This window comes from Bombina bombina, chromosome 4, assembly GCF_027579735.1.
Source record: "Bombina bombina isolate aBomBom1 chromosome 4, aBomBom1.pri, whole genome shotgun sequence".
Lineage (NCBI taxonomy): Eukaryota > Metazoa > Chordata > Amphibia > Anura > Bombinatoridae > Bombina > Bombina bombina.
This window is the reverse complement of record NC_069502.1, coordinates 167,232,029-167,252,028: the sequence shown is the minus strand read 5'-3', so window position 1 is coordinate 167,252,028 and position 20,000 is coordinate 167,232,029. Positions and strand designations below refer to the sequence as shown.

General features: G+C 40.1%; 1 protein-coding gene across 2 annotated transcripts in view; it reads left to right on the top strand.

The window, feature by feature from the left end:
- ATP6V1C2 (ATPase H+ transporting V1 subunit C2) overlaps window positions 1-20,000 on the top strand; it is a 450,645-nt gene that overhangs the window by 385,822 nt on the left and 44,823 nt on the right. For both annotated transcript variants that reach the window (XM_053709684.1, XM_053709683.1), the window contains one exon: window positions 8,705-8,790. In XM_053709684.1, coding sequence (XP_053565659.1) covers window positions 8,705-8,790 — 86 coding nt within the window. The remainder of the gene's footprint in view (window positions 1-8,704; window positions 8,791-20,000) is intronic.

Here is a 20,000-nt window from a genome sequence, read left to right as displayed (position 1 = left end):
GAAGCAATCTTAAGTCTGTATACATCAGTATACATCTAAAACTTTGGGGCTTGGTTAGGAGTCTGAAAATCAGCACAATGCTATTTAAAAATAAGCAAAACTATTGATTTTTACAAAAACACACCCAGCTGGTCTATATAAATGGATCATCTACAAAACATTTATGCAAAGACAAATCTAGTGTACAATGTTCCTTTAATGTGTTCCTAAATAAAGTGATTATAGTAAAACCTTCTATTTCTATACTTAGCCAGGCAAAGATTTTAGGCAAAGGTTCATTTAATGAATACAAACTCACAAATAAAATGTCTGTTAAAGTAAATAGAATTAGTCTAACCCTAAACCTAACACCCACTAACTTAAATATAATTTAAATAAATCTAAATAAATATTCCTATCATTAACTAAATTATTCCTATTTAAAACTAAATACTTACCTATAAAATAAAACCTAAGATAGCTACAATATAACTAATAGTTACATTGTAGCTAGCTTAGGGTTTATTTTTATTTTACAGGCAAGTTTGTATTTATTTTAACTAGGTAGAATAGTTATTAAATAGTTATTAACTATTTAATAACTACCTAGCTAAAATAAATACAAATTTACCTGTAAAATAAAACCTAACCTAAGTTACACTAACACCTAACACTACACTATAATTAAATAAATTATAGTTAATAAGTATAATATAGGTGTCTGCGATGTCGGGGGTGGCAGATTAGGGGTTAATAAGTGTAAGATTAGGGGTGTTTAGACTCGGGGTTCATGTTAAAGTGGTAGGTGTAGACATAACTTTTATTTCCCCATAGGAATCAATGGGGCTGCGTTACTGAGTTTTACGCTGCTTTTTTGCAGGTGTTAGACTTTTTCTCAGCCGGCTCTCCCCGTTGATTCCTATGGGGAAATTGTGCACGAGCACGTTACACCAGCTCACCACTGACTTAAGCAGTGCTGGTATTGGAGTGCGGTAATGAGTAAAATTTTTCTCAACGCTCACTTCTTGTCTTTTAACGACGGGTTTCTGAAAACTCGTAATACCAGCGCTGTAGGTAAGTGAGCAGTGAGAGAAAACGGCTCGTTAGCACCGCTTAGCCTCTAACGCAAAACTCGTAATCTAGGTGTATGTTTTAACATATAGTTAAACATGGAAACCAGGTGCTTTTTAGAGCCATTTCTGAGGAGGATACAAGTGGTGATTGGTAGCTACATGCATATGCCCTTCCTGATTGGCTCATTTGACAATTTCTTTTTTATGACACGATGAGTCCACGGATCATCTTAATTACTAATGGGATATTCACCTCCTGGTCAGCAGAAGGAGGCAAAGAGCACCACATCAAAGCTGTTAAATAGCCCCTTCCTTCCCTCCCACTCCAGTCATTCTCTTTGCCTATGTTAGTGATAGGATGTGGTAAAGTGAGGTGTTAGTATAGATTCTTCAATCAAGAGTTTTTTTATTTTTAAAGTAGTGCAAGATTGTGCTGCTTTGTTCTAGGGTGTAGCCGTAGTCCATATCAGTCTCTTCAGTAGGGCATTGGTGGCTTTAGAGCAATGGGAACTTATGGGACATAATTCTCACTGCGCCTCCCATACTTAGATGCTGCCCTAATCCTGATAGCCTAAGTAAGATGACTCAGGCTTTATCTTTATCCACAGGGCTATGGGAGGGAGAGGACCTCTTAAACCTGCTGAGCTGCCCTGCTGTCGGGCAGAGTTTATAGGTAAGTCCTGACTTTTTTATTCTGGGTCGGATGGTAAAGATCTCAGAGAAGTGGAACACTTTATTTATTTGGGAAAGAACTCCTACATATAAAAGGAGTGGATTTCGATGACAGCACCTTATTAGTAGTGATGTCGCGAATAGTTCGCCGGCGAATAGTTCCCGGCGAACATAGCTTGTTCGCGTTCGCCGCGGCGGGCGAACATATGCGATGTTCGATCCGCCCCCTATTCGTCATCATTGAGTAAACTTTGACCCTGTATCTCACAGTCTGCAGACACATTTCAGCCAATCAGCAGCAGACACTCCCTCCCAGACCCTCCCAGCTCCTGGACAGCAGCCATTTTAGATTCATTCTGATCCTGCATTCTTAGTGAGAGGAGGGATAGTGTAGCTGCTGCTGATTTTATAGGGAAATTGATAGCTAGGCTAGTGTATTCAGTGTCCACTACAGTCCTGAAGGACTCATCTGATCTCTGCTGTAAGGACAGCACCCCAAAAAGCCCTTTTTAGGGCTAGAACATCAGTCTTTTTTTTTTTTTTTGCCTGTGAAACATCAGTCTGCTAGTGTAATCTAATTGCAGTTGCCTGCCTGCAGTGCCACCACTCATATCTGTTGTAACAGTAGTGTAAATTTAAAAAAAACTAACTTTTTTGACTGTGAAACATCAGTCTGCTAGTGTAATTTAATTGCAGTTGCCTGCCTGCCTGCCTGCCAGCGTGTGTGCCAGGCTCACTTGCCCACAGTGCCACCACTCATATCTGTTGTAACAGTAGTGTAAATTTAAAAAAAAAAAACTTTTTTGACTGTGAAACATCAGTCTGCTAGTGTAATCTAATTGCAGTTGCCTGCCTGCCTGCCAGCGTGTGTGCCAGGCCCACTTGCCCACAGTGCCACCACTCATATCTGTTGTAACAGTAGTGTAAATTTAAAAAAACAAAACTTTTTTTAATGTTAAACATCAGTCTGCTAGTGTAATCTAATTGCAGTTGCCTGCCTGCCAGCGTGTGTGCCAGGCCCACTTGCCCACAGTGCCACCACTCATATCTGTTGTAACAGTAGTGTAAATTTAAAAAAAAAAAAACTTTTTTGACTGTTAAACATCAGTCTGCTAGTGTAATCTAATTGCAGTTGCCTGCCTGCCAGCGTGTGTGCCAGGCCCACTTGCCCACAATGCCACCACTCATATCTGTTGTAACATAAACACATATAAATGTGTTAGTTATGCAAAACTGGGAAATGGGTAATAAAGGGATTATCTATCTTTTAAAACAATAAAAATTCTGGTGTAGACTGTACCTTTAAATGTGGAGTTTGGTCTGTCACTGTGAAGCGGGCGTAACCCATACACTACCTGATCGATACATCATACCTGATGTTTTAAAGCACGTTATTCCAAACAATTTAGGAATGTTAGGTGATTTATGCCCTTTATGGCTTAAAACCAGACTCTGCATCAACTATGTAATTTTCCATGGGAGTTTTGCCATGGATCCCCCTCCGGCATGCCACAGTCCAGGTGTTAGTCCCCTTGAAACAACTTTTCCATCACTATTGTGGCCAGAAAGAGTCCCTGTTGGTTTTAAAGTTCGCCTGCCTATTGAAGTCAATGGCGGTTCGCCCGGTTCGCCCGTTCACGAACAGTTGCGGAAGTTCGAGTCTGCCGTTCGCGAACCGAAATTTTTAGGTTCGAGACATCACTACTTATTAGCAGGCACTGGGGCTAAGTAGAATGATTAGGTGGCCTATACTTGGGGGATTTTATCACTTGGGCTGAGGGTGAAACGTAACTCAGTGGGAAGTGATATTGTTTTTTTTTTTTTTTCACATTTATTTGGGCTACGCTGTTACGAGAAGCGGTAGACAAATTTGCCCCAAAGTTAGCTCCCAGTGGCGTAGCTATTATTTCAATAGTAATGGCAACCGGGAGCTACATGGTTGTCACGCCCATGATGGGCGGAGCTTCGTGTGGCGCCAGTTTAGACTGCCCGCTCTTCCTCCAATGCCGATTGGAAAACGGAAGGGTTGTTTAGCACAGAATGTTGTGTTTTTAGGGGTCCGGACAGCGTTAAACAAAAAAGTTGAGTTGCGGATCTGTTGCAATCTTTTTTTTTTACAGCCAAATTATTAATGAGTTACTGCTTATCACAAGTTACTGCTAATCACATTGATTTATGAACGTTCTGGACTTTTATTTTAGAAGTGGGAATGATTTTTATGTTAACTGCCGTTATGCACCTAAATATAATGAAGCTACAATTCTGCAACAAAAATGGGTCTTAGAGAGGCAGGTGGGCACCTCAGCAAATTTTAGCTGAGGTGTAGCTAGGCTCTGCAGTAATTATGTGCCGTTTTATTTCAATTCTGCACACAAAAATAAAAAGTTGCATTTTAAGATTTAAAGAGACAGTAACGTTTTTCATGTGTTCATTTTTATTAAATTTTTTTTTTTTTTTTTTTTCAAACAAGCTTTATTAACTCTTTTTTAACCGTATTCCTTCTAAAACTCTTGCTGTTTAGGAGTTTATTATTAAGGGTCAAGCTACGCCACAATTTCTCCTATAGTATCCCAAAAAATGTATGTCCCACATGTAGTGCCCTGCGCTTCCTTTCACACTCCTCTTGGAGTTACTTTGCATTTCATGCATTATCTGTTTTTTACACGAGGTAGAAAACAGTACTAGAAGACATATTTTCAATCATTTAGGATGATTGATTCAGTAGTGCTATTCTGAATGTTTCTTCTTTGTATCATGTAAGGGGAAGATACTTCGATAGTATCTGAGGGGGAATTCTCAGACTCAGATGGTGTAATATCTTTATCTGATCCTGAGGTTGTTTGCTTCAGTTTTTTAGCTTGAATACCTCCATTTGTTAATTGAAGAGGTTTTGGCTAGCCCGGGCGATTCCGCCGCTAGAACTGCTTTTCCCTTACAGAGTTACTCAAAATGCTGTATGTACACCAGGGCTTACAATGACAGCCAGCTGTGTGCATTGATACTGTCACTAGTGCAGCGTCATATTAGTTTGAGGCGTTGTCTGATGCCATTAGGACAGACACTCCCCTGGATGAGATCCAGGATTGGCTAATTCCTTTATTACGGATGCTTCCCTTCTTGTTACAAACTGGGAGCAAAGGTTTCAGGTTTTCTCTACTCTAGCCCGCAGAGCCTTATAGTTAAAACCTTGGTCTGCGGATGTATCCTCTAAGTCTAAACTTCTAGCTATTCCTTACAAGGGGAAGACTTTATTTGGACCTGGCCTGTCAGAGATTATCTCTGATATCTCGGGAGGTAAGGGTCATCTTTTTCCTCAGGTTAAGAGAACCAGACAAGAAGGACGACAAAGCAAATTTTCGTTACTTTCGAAATTTTGAGGGAAACTCTTCCTCTACTGCCCCAAACAGGAACAAACTAAACCTGAATGGAGATCCAATCAAGAAATAAGGGAAGACAATCCAATGAGCCTGCTGTTCAATCAAAGACAGCATGAAGGGCATACTCTCGATCCGGGATCTTGTAGGGGGTGGACATCCTTCTTTGCTCAGGCTGGGGTTCGAGATGTTCAGGATCCCAGGGCAATAAAATTGTGTCCCAAGGTTACAGGTTAGAGTTCAAAATTTGTCCTACCAGAGGCAGATTTCTGCTTTCAAGATTTTCTTCAGAACAGACAAAGAGAGAGGCATTCTTTCTCGGCGCAAGAGGCCTTTCCAACCTGGGAGTGATGTTTCCTGTTCCGGTACTGGAACAGGCTCTGGGATTTTATTTCAAATCTGTTCATGGTTCCCTAAGAGAGAGAGAACCTTCAGACTGATTTAAGATCTCAAAAGTATAAAAAAAAAAAAAATTCTCAGAGTACCGTCCAAGATGGACACTATTCGTTCCATTTTCCCTTTGACCTAAGAGGGTCAATTTATGACAACAATGGATTTAATGGATGAGTACCTGCATGTTCCCATTCACAGGGATCATCAAAAGTTCCTAAGGTTTGCCTCTCCGGACAAAATCTTCCAGTTCGTTGCTCATCTCTTTGGTCTGGCCACAGTTCCCGAACTTTTCACAAGGGTTCTGGGTTCACGGTTGGCGATGCTTCGATTATGGAGCATTGCAGTGGCACACTATTTGGACGACATTCTAGTCCAGGTGCCATCATTACAACAAGCATGATCTATCCTTCCTGCAGTCTCAAATGGGTGGAAGGTAAATCTGGAAAAGAGTTACTAAATCTAGAAAAGGGTTACTTAGTCCAAATTAGAGAGGTAACTTTCTTAGGAACTATATTAGATTACCTATCAATGAAGATTTTTCTGACAGAAGTCAGGAAATCAAAGATTATCGATACTTGTCTAGTCCTTCAGTCCACTCTTCAGTCATCAGTGGCTCAGTGCATGGAGGTAATTGGGCTGATGGTGGAGGCAATGGTCATCATCCCATTTGCTCGGTTTCACATCAGACCTCTGCAGTCAAGCATGCTCAGGCAATGGAACGGAGATTATGCGGATTTGGCTCCTCGAATATAACTAGGAGCAAGAGACAAGGGATTCTCTTCAACAGGATCATTTTCCCCAGGGAATCTGCTTTCGCAGACCATCTTGGGTAATTGTGACAAGACGCCAGCCTTCTAGGGTGGGGAGCAGTCTGGGTGTCCTACGATGGCTTAGTGGTAAACTTTGCTGCTTTATAAGCTGAAAGTCAAGAGTTCAAATCCAGCTGTGGCTATGTACTCTTCTAATAGGCTCAGGGAGTTTGGACTCAGTCTGAGTCGGGTCTTCCTAGCAACTTTATGGAACTGAGAACGATTTTCAATGTTCTTCTGGCCTTGCCTCAGGTAGCCTCGGTCCAGTTTGTCAGGTTCAAGTTGGACAATATAACTTCAGTAGCTTACATCAATCATCAAGAGGAACAAGGAGTTCCTTGGCAATGACGGAGGTAACCAAGATAATTCAGTGGGCGGAGACCCGTTCTTGTTACCTGTCGGCGATCCACATCCCAGGGGTGGACAACTGGTAGGTGGACTTCCTGAGCAGGCAGACCTTTTATCTGAGGGAGTTAGAACTCCATCCGGAAGTGTTCTCCAACCTGATTATCAGGTGGGGTCAGCCGGAATTAGATCTCAGGGCATCTCGACATCCCGAGATACGGGTTGAGGTCCAGGGTCCTCCAGGCAGCACTCATAGTTGCTCTGGCGGTTCCTTGGACCTTCAGTCTAGCATACCTGTTTCCTCTGTTTGCGCTTCTTTCTTGGGTCATTGCTCGAATCAAGCAAGAGGACATCGGTGATCTTCATTGCACCGGCTTTGCCTCGCCTGATTTGGTATGCAGATCTGGTGGACATATCATCTTTGCCACCTTGGAGACTTCCATTGAGGAAGGACCTTCGAAATTCAAGGGCCCTTCCTTCTTCCAATTCTAGTTTCTCTGAAGCTGACTGTTTGGAGATTGAATGCTTAATTTTATCTAAGCAGGTTTTTTTTTTCTGATTCGGTCATAGAGACCATGATTCAGGTTCGTAGGCCTGTACCTAGAAAGATTTTCCATAAGATGGGGCATAAATATCTCTGTTGGTGGGAATCTAAAGGCTACTTATGGAGTAAAGTTAGGATTCCTAGAATGTTGTCTTTTTTTCCAAAAGAGGTTTGGAGAAGGGTTTATCGATAAACTCCCTATAGGGTCAGGTCTATGCCTTATCTATTTTGTTACACAAACGTCTGGCAGATGTCCCAGATGTACCATCATTTTGTCAGGCCTTGGTCAGGATCAGGCTTGTGTTTAAACCTGTTACTCCTTCATGGAGTCTGATTTTAGTTCTCAAAGTTCTTCAAGGGGCTACGTTTGAGCCTATGCATTCCTTAGATATTAAGTTATCTTGGAAAGTTTAATTTCTTGCTGCTATTTCTTCCGCTCGTAGAGTGTCAGAACTTTCGGCATTGCAGTACGAGTCCTTACCTTATGGTTCATTCTGATAAGGTAGTTTTACGTGCTAAATTAGGATTTCTTCCTAAGGTTGTTTCTGATCGGAACATTAATCAGGAAATTGTTGTTCCTTCTTTGTGTCCTAATCCTTCTTTTCAGAAGGAATGTCTTCTGCACAATTTGGACGTGGTTCGTGCCTTACAGTTTTTCCTGCAGGCGACTACGGATTTTTGTCAGTCTTGTTTGTGGTTTTCTCAGGAAAACGTAAGGGACAGAAAGCTACGGTTACCTCTCTTTCTTTTTGGCTGAGGAGTATCATACATTTTGCATATGAGACTGCTGGATAGCAGTCTCCAGAAAGAGTTACGGCTCATGCCACGAGGGCTGTTGCTTCCTCATTGGCGTTCATAAATGAAGCTTCTGTGGAACAGATTTGCAAGACTGCAACTTGGTCTTCTCTTCACACTTTTTTAAAAAAATTCTACACATTTTGACACTTTGGACTCGGCGGAGGCCGATTTTGGGAGAAAGGTTCTTCAAGCAGTGGTGCCTTCCATTTAGGTTCCCTGTCTTGTCCCTCCCATATCATCTGTGTACTCTAGCTTGGGTATTGAATCGCATTAGTAATTAAGATGATCTGTGGAATCATCGTGTCATAAAAAAGTCCACGGCCCACCCTGTTCTTGTAAAGACAGGTTGTTGGTTATTATAAACTTCAGACACCTCTGCACCTTGTTTTTTCCTTTCTATCCTTAACTTCGGTCGAATGACTGGAGTGGGAGGGAAGGGAGGAGCTATTTAACAGCTTTGCTGTGCTGCTGTTTGCCTCCTCCTGCTGACCAGGAGGTGAATATCCCATTAGTAATTAAGATGATCCGTGGACTCATCGTGTCAAAAAAGAAATACATTTATTAGGTAAGCATAAATGTTCTTTTCTGTTCAAGAGAAGCAATGCATTGCAGCTCATGAGCACAATTTTAACTATGTGTTTAATTAATTTGCAACAAACATTTATTTTATAATCGTCTGAATATTGTTTTATCACCATTTTCTCTTTTACATTTTAGTCTAATTAAGAAGATTGGTCAATACATAGGAGAAATCATATCTGACTCTACAGACAAAGCTCAAGAAAACTTGCTTGCGAATGGAGGTGAGTTTTAGCAGAGTTGCATAAGCTCAGTTCACATTGAAATTATGATAATACCAAACAAATGCTTGTGCACATGTTACACAGACAGCTTAGCACCAGTTTATATATAATGATTGCCTATGGGGGCCACAGTGAGAAAATACAGTATTCTGTTTCTGCCAGAGGTTATTAGGACATTTAAGTTATTATTTAACACTTTGCTGGGGTAAAACACAGTTCACAAATAAAATGCTCTAACAATTAATAATTTATGTTTACATTAGAATGTGACTAAAAAATATTAGCTTGTGGTCTTTACACTGCATACAAACTGCATATTTACTACTCCTGGGAAGGGTCTCTGCAGCAATGGGTTATGGCTATGCACAGGTGATGTCCAAATACCTTTAACAAAATCCTCTAGACAGCTTCTATAGGAATCAAGGTGACCAAGGCTGGTGCCTTTTTACCTAAGGACACATCAGGGTTCATTTGGTACCAACATGCTTAGGCCCACCAAGCTCTCTTTCGGCCTTACACCTTTTCATTCTTCCTTTACTCTGCTCTATATTTTACTCTGTCATCTATTTCACAATTGGGTCTGTGCTTTCTAAGCTTTTCTTCTTTTAAATATCTTATATATTACACCTGTGAGTATGTGCACACATGTATGTGCACAAATACATACATACATTCATATATATGCTCCAAGACCAGTTCATAGAGGTAGAAAAGTGGATCTCAAAAAACAAACTCTTCCTAAACACTGACAAAACTGTCACAGTGATCTTTGGAACGGTACCTAAATTACACAAACTGCAAAATTCCCATCTACGCATCAAAACAAAATCAAATTGCACACTGACCGCAGTCCACTCTTTCAAATACTTGGGTATGTTGTAGACCCCAATCTATCTTTTGGCCTCTACATAGAAAAACTTGCATCTGAACTCTATCCAAAACTAGGTGCCCTGTACAGAAACAAATCCTGCCTCAGCCCTACAGTAAAGGAAAAGATTGTACAGCAAATGCTGATGCCAATCATTGATTATGAGGATGTAGTATATGCACCTGCACCGCAAACTCACCTTAATAAACTTAATACATTGTATAACGCGTTCTGCCGCTTTGTGCTACAATGTAACTACAGGACCCACCATTGTGACATGCTAAAAGAACTAAACTGGCTGTCGCTGGAATCCAGATGCACCCTCCATCTTTCCAGCCTTGTGTTTAAGAGCTTTTCTTGGAAGCTCTCACCTTACCTGAGCAGAACGCTCTCCCTGGGTGTTCCCACCTCCTATAACCTCCGATCCAGTACCAGCACATTATTTAGTTTGCCTCAATACAAAAAGAAAGCAGCTCGATCCTCCTTTTCCTACAGAACACCACAATTATGGAATGACCTCCCGCACACTTTCAAACCTTCCCCAAGCCTAAAATCCTTTAACCCCTTAATGACCGAGGACGTGCAGGGTACGTCCTAAAAAAAAAAGAGACAGTTAACACCTGAGGACGTACCCTGCACGTCCTCGGTCTGGAAAGCAGCTGGAAGCGATCCTGCTCGCTTCCAGCTGGTTTCCGGTTATTGCAGTGATGCCTCGATATCGAGGCATCCTGCAATAACACTTTTTAGCCATCCGATGCAGAGAGAGCCACTCTGTGGCCCTCTCTGCACCGGACATCGTTGGCCGGTATTGTTGGTGGGTGGGAGCCGGTGTGGGAGGTGGGTGGCGGCCATCGATGTTCTTTGTGATGTGGAGGGGGGCGGGATCAAGGGCGGGGATGACCGGGGGTGCGCAGGGACGCGCGCGAGCGCGTGCACGGGGAGGCGGGGGCGGGGGCGGGCGCGTGCATGGGAAGGGAGCGGGTGGGAACCTCTACACTACAGAAAAATTAGTATTAAAAGTGGGAAAAAGGGGGCAATCGATTGGGAAAAAATATCAGTCAGGGGGTGGGGGTTGGTCTGTGGGGGGGGAAGCTACAGTACAGAAAAAAAAAATTTTTTTTTTTGCAAACTGGGTACTGGTAGACAGCTCCCAGTACCCAAGATGGCCCCCAATAAGGCAGAGGGGGAGGGTTAGAGAGCTGTTTTTGGGGGGGTGGTCAGGGAGGTTGGGGGCTAAGGAGGGATCCTACACAGCAGCATATGTAAATATGCTAAAAAAAATTAAACAAATTCAAATATTCCTTTTATTTTAGTACTGGCAGACTTTCTGCCAGTACTTAAGATGGCGGGGACAATTGTGGGGTGGGGGAGGGAAGGGAGCTGTTTGGGAGGCATCAAGGGGTGTGATGTTTCAGGTGGGAGGCTGATCTCTACACTAAAGCTAAAATTAACCCTGCAAGCTCCCTACAAACTACCTAATTAACCCCTTCACTGCTAGCCATAAAACTCGTGTGATGTGCAGCATCATTTAGCGGCCTTCTAATTACCAAAAAGCAATGCCAAAGCCATATATGTCTGCTATTTCTGAACAAAGGGGATCCCAGAGAAGCATTTACAACCATTTGTGCCATAATTGCATAAGCTGTTTGTAAATAATTTCAGTGAGAAACCTAAAATTGTGAAAAATGGAACGTTTTTTTTTAATTTGATCGCATTTGGCGGTGAAACGGTGGCATGAAATATACCAAAATGGGCCTAGATCAATACTTGGGGTTGTCTACTACACTACACTAAAGCTAAAATTAACCCTAGAAGCTCCCTACATGCTCCCTAATTAACCCCTTCACTGCTGGGCATAATACACGTGTGGTGCGCAGTGGCATTTAGCAGCCTTCTAATTACCAAAAAGCAAAGCCAAAGCCACATATGTCTGCTATTTATGAACAAAGGGTATCCCAGAGAAGCATTTACAACCATTTATGCCATAATTGCATAAGTTGTTTGTAAATAATTTCAGTGAGAAACCTAAAGTTTGTGAAAATATTTGTAAAAAGGTGAACAATTTTTTTTATTTGATCGCATTTGGCGGTGAAATGGTGGCATTAAATATACCAAAATGGGCCTAGATCAATACTTTGGGATGTCTTCTAAAAAAAAATATATGCATGTCAAGGGATATTCAGGGATTCCTGAAAGATATCAGTGTTCCAACGTAACTAGCGCTAATTTTGAAAAAAAGTGGTTTGGAAATAGCAAAGTGCTACTTGTATATATTGCCCTATAACTTGCAAAAAAAGCAAAGAACATGTAATCATAGGATATTTCTAAACTCAGGACAAAATTTAGAAACTATTTAGCATGGGTGTTTTTTGGTGGTTGTAGATGTGTAATAGATTTTGGGGGTCAAAGTTAGAAAAAGTGTGTTTTTTCAATTTTTTTCCTTATATTTTGTATTTTTTTATAGCAAATTATAAGATATGATAAAAATAATGGTATCTTTTGAAAGTCCATTTAATGGCGAGAAAAACGGTATATAATATGTGTGGGTACAGTAAATGAGTAAGAGGAAAATTACAGCTAAACACAAACACCGCAGAAATGCAAAAATAGCCTTGGTCCCTCTCTACATATCTCAAAACAGAATGCACCTGCAATGGTTGATTATATATTTCCTACCTGTTCTATATTACATTTTGCGTATATTATGTATTAATATTGTTTTTGTATTTTATTGTACCCTATTGTATCAATGCAATGTTTTGTGGACCCAGGACATACTTGAAAATGAGAGAAATCTCAATTTATCCTTCCTGGTAATATATTTTATTATATATATATATATATATATATATATATATATATATATATATATATATATATATATATATATATATATATATATATATATATATATATATATATACATACATACATACATTCACACACACATATATATAATGCTATGTGTTTCATATGAGGATGGTAATGTGCTATTTCTGGTGTAGGAATCTCATCCCTGTTATCTGGTATTTGATTGCATTCAATAAGTGTAGGTAAAGGCAACTGTATACTATCTGTAATAGAAGCTATTATGAAATCACTAGCTCTTCTTCCTTTTGTTTCAAACTGACCTGCACATGTACCAAGGGTGTAAGATGAAGGATTACCATTTACGTTGAATATGTTGAAGAATTCAGTTCTAGCCAGTGATCGATTACTTTGATCATCCAGAATTGCATACATTCTTACTGATTTATCAGGCTCTCCCTTAGGATACACTTTAACAAGACATATTTTAGAGCAGGACCTTCCACTAAGTCCTTCACCGCATATTTCAGTACATTTTGAAGCAACAGATGTTTTGTTTGTTGTCTCTTCTGCTTTCTCCCCGCCATGCTTTTCAGCAGGGGCAATACTTTCAAGTGGAAGGGAACTTGAAGACTCTGGGTGGAGAGCAAACACATGTCTGTCACTATTGCATTCTGAACATCTAATATTGGCTTTACAGTTTCTAGAAAGATTATCTGTTGAAGCACAGCACCTGAAGCATAGTCCATAATTTTTAAGAAGCTCTATGTGTTCTTGCAAAGGTTTTTCTCTAAAGCTATGACATTTCTTAAGTGGGTGAGGCTTCTTGTGCAATGGGCATTCTTGAATTAAATTCTTTAATTTCTCACTTTGCATTTCCTGTCTGGAAGGTGCTACATCTGTCTTTTGGACAAATACTGATTTCTTTGAGTTCTTGAATCTTGAAGTTTCTTTCTCATATTCTGGAGAAGTCACCGCCCACTGATTTAATTCGGTTAAAGAGAAACTTGGATCATTTCTTGTCTTTGCTATATCTTGGATGAACTTACTGAAAAAGGGAGGAAATGATACATTATTCTCTTGCTTGTATCTTGATCCTTGTGTTGCCCATTTATCTTGAAGAGCATGAGGTAACTTAGCCACAATTGGATTCACACCTTCTGCAGTATCAAGATTACTCAGTCCTGATAGACATGGATCTGCTTTAGCTGCTTCTAGTTCCAGCAGAAGATCACTTAACTCTTGTAGCTTGCGATTGTCCCTAACTGACTTTTGGAAATTTTTGGATTTTCTTTAAAAGGGCATTTTCAATTACTTCTGGACTACCATAGGTCTGATCCAAACGTTCCCAAACCATTTTTAAACCTGCAACTGGGTTGTCTACATGGACAGCTCTGAGCCTCTTGACACGTTCTGCAGATTCAGCACCTAACCACTTTACCAGCAGATCAAGCTCTTCTCTAGCAGATATACCTAAATCTTCAACAGCAGTCTTGAATGTAGACTTCCAAGACCTGTAGTTCTCTGGCAGATCATTAAATTTTGTAAGACTTGTATTAGTAAGCTCACGTCGAATCATATACCTTGCAAACTCAGACATCTCTAACCTTTCAGTCTTTGTTACTGGAGGTGCCTGAAGATCACTTGGGTAATAGGAATTGAATACTGAGGGATAGTATGGGTTCGCTGATACATTTAATCCAGCTGAAGCCTTTTCTTTCACTGATCTTAATGGAGGTGACTGTGATGGACCCCATACTTGTTTGTTTACAAGAGGTTGTGTGATTTGTGCATTGTCACCTGAGCTGCTTATCCGCTGAATTGCATCTGTTCTGGCTGGAGCAATTGGATCGCTATTGAGATGTATATAATTTGTGGTAGGGTGCACATCATTCCAACCTCTGTCTTTATGAGCATTGCCTCCTTCTTCCTCCTCAAAGGAGTTGTAGTGTTTTCCACTCTGGTTAAGAACATAATCACATGTTCTCTTCTCTGGGTAGTCTGATCCCACCAGACTGACAGAATATTCTAGGAGCTCTTCTGTATTGGCTGCCTCAAGTACCTTTAATCTTGCCATGGTGACAGCTACTTCTTTTTCATTTTGCAGTATTTCTAAATCTGTTTCTTTTTTCGCTGCTTCTAATTCTTTTTCCTTCTCCTGTTTTGCTGCCTCCATTTTCATTGTTGCTTCTTTTTTGCTAAAAGAGGCGCGCACCATTGCAGCTTCTGCACGTGCTTTGATAATGGCGGAGCTTATAGATGAAGAGGAAGTACTTCTAGATTTAGCAGAGCGAATTGTTGAGGCAGCACGCTGTGATCTGGATTCTAGCAAGTCTGCAATCCTGCTTTCAACTGTTGCTAATGTGCTTTGCACTAGTTTCTTGCGCTGTAGATTAGATTCATTAAACTGGGTTTGAATTTGCACAGTTTCCTCAACATTAGTTTTTGATAGCAGATTAAAATATTTGCGTGACAACCTTTCATAATTTTCATAACAAGCATTAAGTCTGTCAGCAATCTTGTTTAACTGTTCTTTGTCATTAATAGTTTCATTTGCTAAAGCCACACATTTTCTAAGCTTCTCCCACATTTCATCCAATGCATCCACTAATTCATCTTTCTCAGCTTGATAACTTTGTATGACTTTCTCAGTGGGTTTTATTGTACGCTGTGGTCTAATGTTCTGCTCTGACAGTGTATCTTGTATTGCAAGTTCCTTTTCAGACATTTTAAGTAACTAGATTAGAGCTATTTAACTGCAGTCATAAATTTCTCTGAGGAAACTGACAGTTTATACAAAAGTTCAGTGTACACTTCTCAGCTGCAGATATCTTGTGTGAGACAGTGCAGATGCTTAATGGAATCTTCCTTGTTAAATGCAGAAACATTTACTGAGCTGTGTGCAGCAAGCAATGCAGCTTTTCATTTATATTATATAAAGTCCTTAGTTACACACTGAGCTGTGTACAGTTTAACAAACATGAGTCTTTCTACTGAAGATTAATAACTCTGAAGGTATTCTTTTTACTATTCTGTTTTCATCTACTGTTTGCAAGATGACTGCCTTCTGATGGAAAGTTAGACATGCAATTTACTTACAGTTTAGTAGAATCCAGCAGTAGCTTTAACTCAAACAAATTCCACAGCAGAGATTTATGAATCCTTCAAGCTTTATTGTTGCAAAGAAAGAATTCTGAGGTTCCAGAAGTGGTAATTGCCAGATAAAAAGAATTTGCCTCTACAAAGCTATTAGCAGAAAGTTCTAGTAAACTTTACACATTGAAAGTGAAACTAATTTACACACACAAGTGAAACAAAAATGGAGGCAGGAAGTGACCTCAAAAAAGGTCAGAGGTAGAACAGAGAATATACATTAAATTGAATACAATAATAAAACATAACACTAGAGGGAGCACAAGAACTAAAATAGCATTTAAAGATGTACATATGACTATATGGACAGAACAATATATGTATATATAAATATACATACATACAAATATACACACACACATATACAGTATATATATATATATATATATATATATATATATATATATATATATATATATATATATAGCCAAGAACAAAAAGCACTCCAGAAGTCTTGTTAACTTTATCACCTTTAATAGTGAACGTTTTCGGGCTACAAACAGCCCGTCCTCAAACTTACAAGGTTAGCAAACACTTACCACCCCACTGTGTTATAGACCGCCACCAAGACCAAGTGCGCCACGCTCTCCGCGGTGGATGCGCCGCCCCTAGCGAGTGACGTCATCGCCCGCGGCAACGTGGAAAAACTAAAAAGGGCAAAAGACAACAGTAAGTTTATGCGGACATCGAGATAAACAAATTCTAAGCACTATAATAGTCCAGCAATATGTATTTACAGAAGGCAAACAAGTAGATATAAAACAAATGTATAAAGACAGAACCAACGGTTGTCATAGTAACAGATAAACAATCAGGCTACCTGTCAACTTGCTGTATAAGCGACTATGGGGCTCCACAAAACAAATAAGTATACCAATCTGGTAAATAATTTTATAATAAACACATGTGTTAACCATTATTATGTAGAGTGGAGTCACATCCCCGAAAAGACAGAGAAGAAAAAGCAAATGTTATTTATTTCTAAATATAAATAAATCATGGCTCTCATTAATTAACAGAAATGAAGAATTTCTATGGACTCCCCATGAATACATCCTTCAGCTCTGGAAACGGGTCATAGAAACACCTGCCAATCCAGCTGTGTGTCTATTTATGGCAATTGTCTGCCAGTGAAAGACAAAGACAACACATTGCCAGGAGGAGACGACCACGCTATTATAAATCCCAGGATTTAACTACTATTGAAAGTTCAGGATCTGGTTCAGGCTCCGATACAGAACAAGTACAAAATCCCTCTCAAGAGATACAACACCCTAAAGGGGTAGCAACACGTTCAAAAAACTACAGGGGAAGAGGAAGAGGGAGAGGATCAGGAGAGGGGGGTATAAGAGGAAAACCACCAATACAGAAATAATGAGGAATAATAACATAGTAGTTAATCTGAGTGATTACCCCCTCAATGACTCTGAAATTAAGATATTAAATAAGGGACTAACTTTTGTTCCAACTTCCAGAACTGACCCTTTTGACTTTTACATTGATACCAAGAAATTTCAGAGATTACTATCCTTAAAAGAAAAATTCGGAGAATCTGACACTGACCAGAGCCAATTAAAGAAAAAATCTACTTATACTCCTCATTTTGGTAACGCTAGTATAAACACCTTTACGCGACGACTACAGGAGGATGTGAATCACTCATTATCACTACAGCAGAAGGAGACGTTTAATAATTTTTCGAATGATGATTGGAAAACTTTAAAAATCTTGCTGAGAATAAAGATTTGATCATACCTGAAGCTGACAAAGGTGGGGCAGTGGTTATTCTCAACTATAAGGACTATAGGACAGAAATTATATCACAGCTTGCGGATGGTGACACGTACAGACCGCTTCCACATGACCCCACACAGACTTTTAAGAAACAACTTGACACGTACATCAAATTGATTTATGAACAAGGCTTCATCAACAAAGACACCTTTCTTTATCTGGTGGTCCCATACCCGAGAACCCCAGTCCTGTACACTCTCCCCAAAATACACAAGGGGATCTTACCTCCTCCTGGAAGGCCCATTGTATCATCAATAGGGTCCTTACAACAGCCAATAGCCACTTTAGTGGACAGATTCCTGCAACCGCTGGTATACCATACACCATCATATTTGAGGGACTCCATGGCACTATTGGAGATGCTCAAGCAATTTGGGGAGGTTGATGGTGATATATGGCTGGTCACACTAGACGTGACCAGCTTATATACTGTAATCCCTCATGATGAGGGGTTACTAGCTGTTTTATTTCATCTATGCAGATTTCCATACATTGGACCTCCTCCTGAGATAATTGGGCAATTATTGGAATTTTGTTTAACCACTAATTACTTTCGCTTTGAACAATCCTTCTTTTTACAGTTGAAGGGTACGGCGATGGGGTCTAATATGGCCCCATCGTACGCCAATTTATTCATGGCCCACTTTGAGGAATTTGGAACAGAGTTATTCAAGGTCAAGAATATTCGCTTTTTTAAGCGATATATAGATGACCTGTTCCTGATCTGGTCTGGGACAGCAGCTAGTCTAGATGAATGGTTTCAGGAGCTTAATGGAGCCAATTCGGCATTGAAATTCAAAATGACTACCAGCAAAAGACAGATCGACTTCTTAGATGTAAGACTATACATCAGCAATGGTAGGATTCAGTCCACCTTATATAGAAAGGAGACGGATAGAAACTCCTTGCTACATTACACTAGTTGTCACCCTCCCCCGTTGAAGAGAGCATTGCCTAAATCTCAACTGCTCCGGGTGGTGAGAAATAATTCTGAAAAAGAAAAAAGAGAAGAGCAACTCACTGAGATGATGCAACGATTTGAAGCTAGGAGCTATCCGGATAAGTTACTCATGGAACAACGTGTCCAGGTATGTCAGGAGAGTGCATGTACAACTAAGCAGGTGGACAACAGGATGACATTCATCACAACATTCACTGGTGATAAAGGCCCCTTAAGGGACATACTAAACAAACATTGGGACATTATTAAGACAGACAGATCATTACCTTTGTATAAGGCTGATCCCCCAAGAGTGGGTTTCAAGAGATCTAGGTCTCTACGGGACTGGCTTATTAAAACTTACCCTATACACAGCTACAAGTCTTCAACATGGCTGGATATTAAAAAACCTGGGGTGTTCCGATGTCTAGGTTGTACAACCTGTGGGGGGTTAATCACTGGATCAAGCTTTACCCATCCACATAAACGAAAAATTTATAAACACAAATTCCGCCTGACATGCACTACCACGTATATAGTGTATCTTTTGCACTGTATATGTGGGCTTTACTATGTAGGAAAAACTTGTGATGACTTACGCACCCAGATGGCAAACCACAGATCTGCAATCAAGTTGGCACTCAACAAGGGTACTTCTGAGCAACCAGAGGCCAGACATTTTCAGGAGCATCATCACAGCATCATGGATCTGAAATATACGATCATAGACCATGTACCACCACTACCCAGAGGGGGTGATAGAAACCGATTACTTCTACAAAGAGAAGCGAAATGGACTTTCGAATTAAACACACTGGTACCTTATGGTCTAAATACACAGCTGGATTGGCAGGTGTTTCTATGACCCGTTTCCAGAGCTGAAGGATGTATTCATGGGGAGTCCATAGAAATTCTTCATTTCTGTTAATTAATGAGAGCCATGATTTATTTATATTTAGAAATAAATAACATTTGCTTTTTCTTCTCTGTCTTTTCGGGGATGTGACTCCACTCTACATAATAATGGTTAACACATGTGTTTATTATAAAATTATTTACCAGATTGGTATACTTATTTGTTTTGTGGAGCCCCATAGTCGCTTATACAGCAAGTTGACAGGTAGCCTGATTGTTTATCTGTTACTATGACAACCGTTGGTTCTGTCTTTATACATTTGTTTTATATCTACTTGTTTGCCTTCTGTAAATACATATTGCTGGACTATTATAGTGCTTAGAATTTGTTTATCTCGATGTCTGCATAAACTTACTGTTGTCTTTTGCCCTTTTTAGTTTTTCCACGTTGCCGCGGGCGATGACGTCACTCGCTAGGGGCGGCGCATCCACCGCGGAGAGCGTGGCGCACTTGGTCTTGGTGGCGGTCTATAACACAGTGGGGTGGTAAGTGTTTGCTAACCTTGTAAGTTTGAGGACGGGCTGTTTGTAGCCCGAAAACGTTCACTATTAAAGGTGATAAAGTTAACAAGACTTCTGGAGTGCTTTTTGTTCTTGGCTGTACTTTGCTTTTGCTAGCACCCGAAGCTGTTGTGTAAGGAGGATCTGGAGTGCACTTTGCCTGTATATATATATATATATATATATATATATATATATATATATATATATATACAGGGCTTTTTTTGTGGG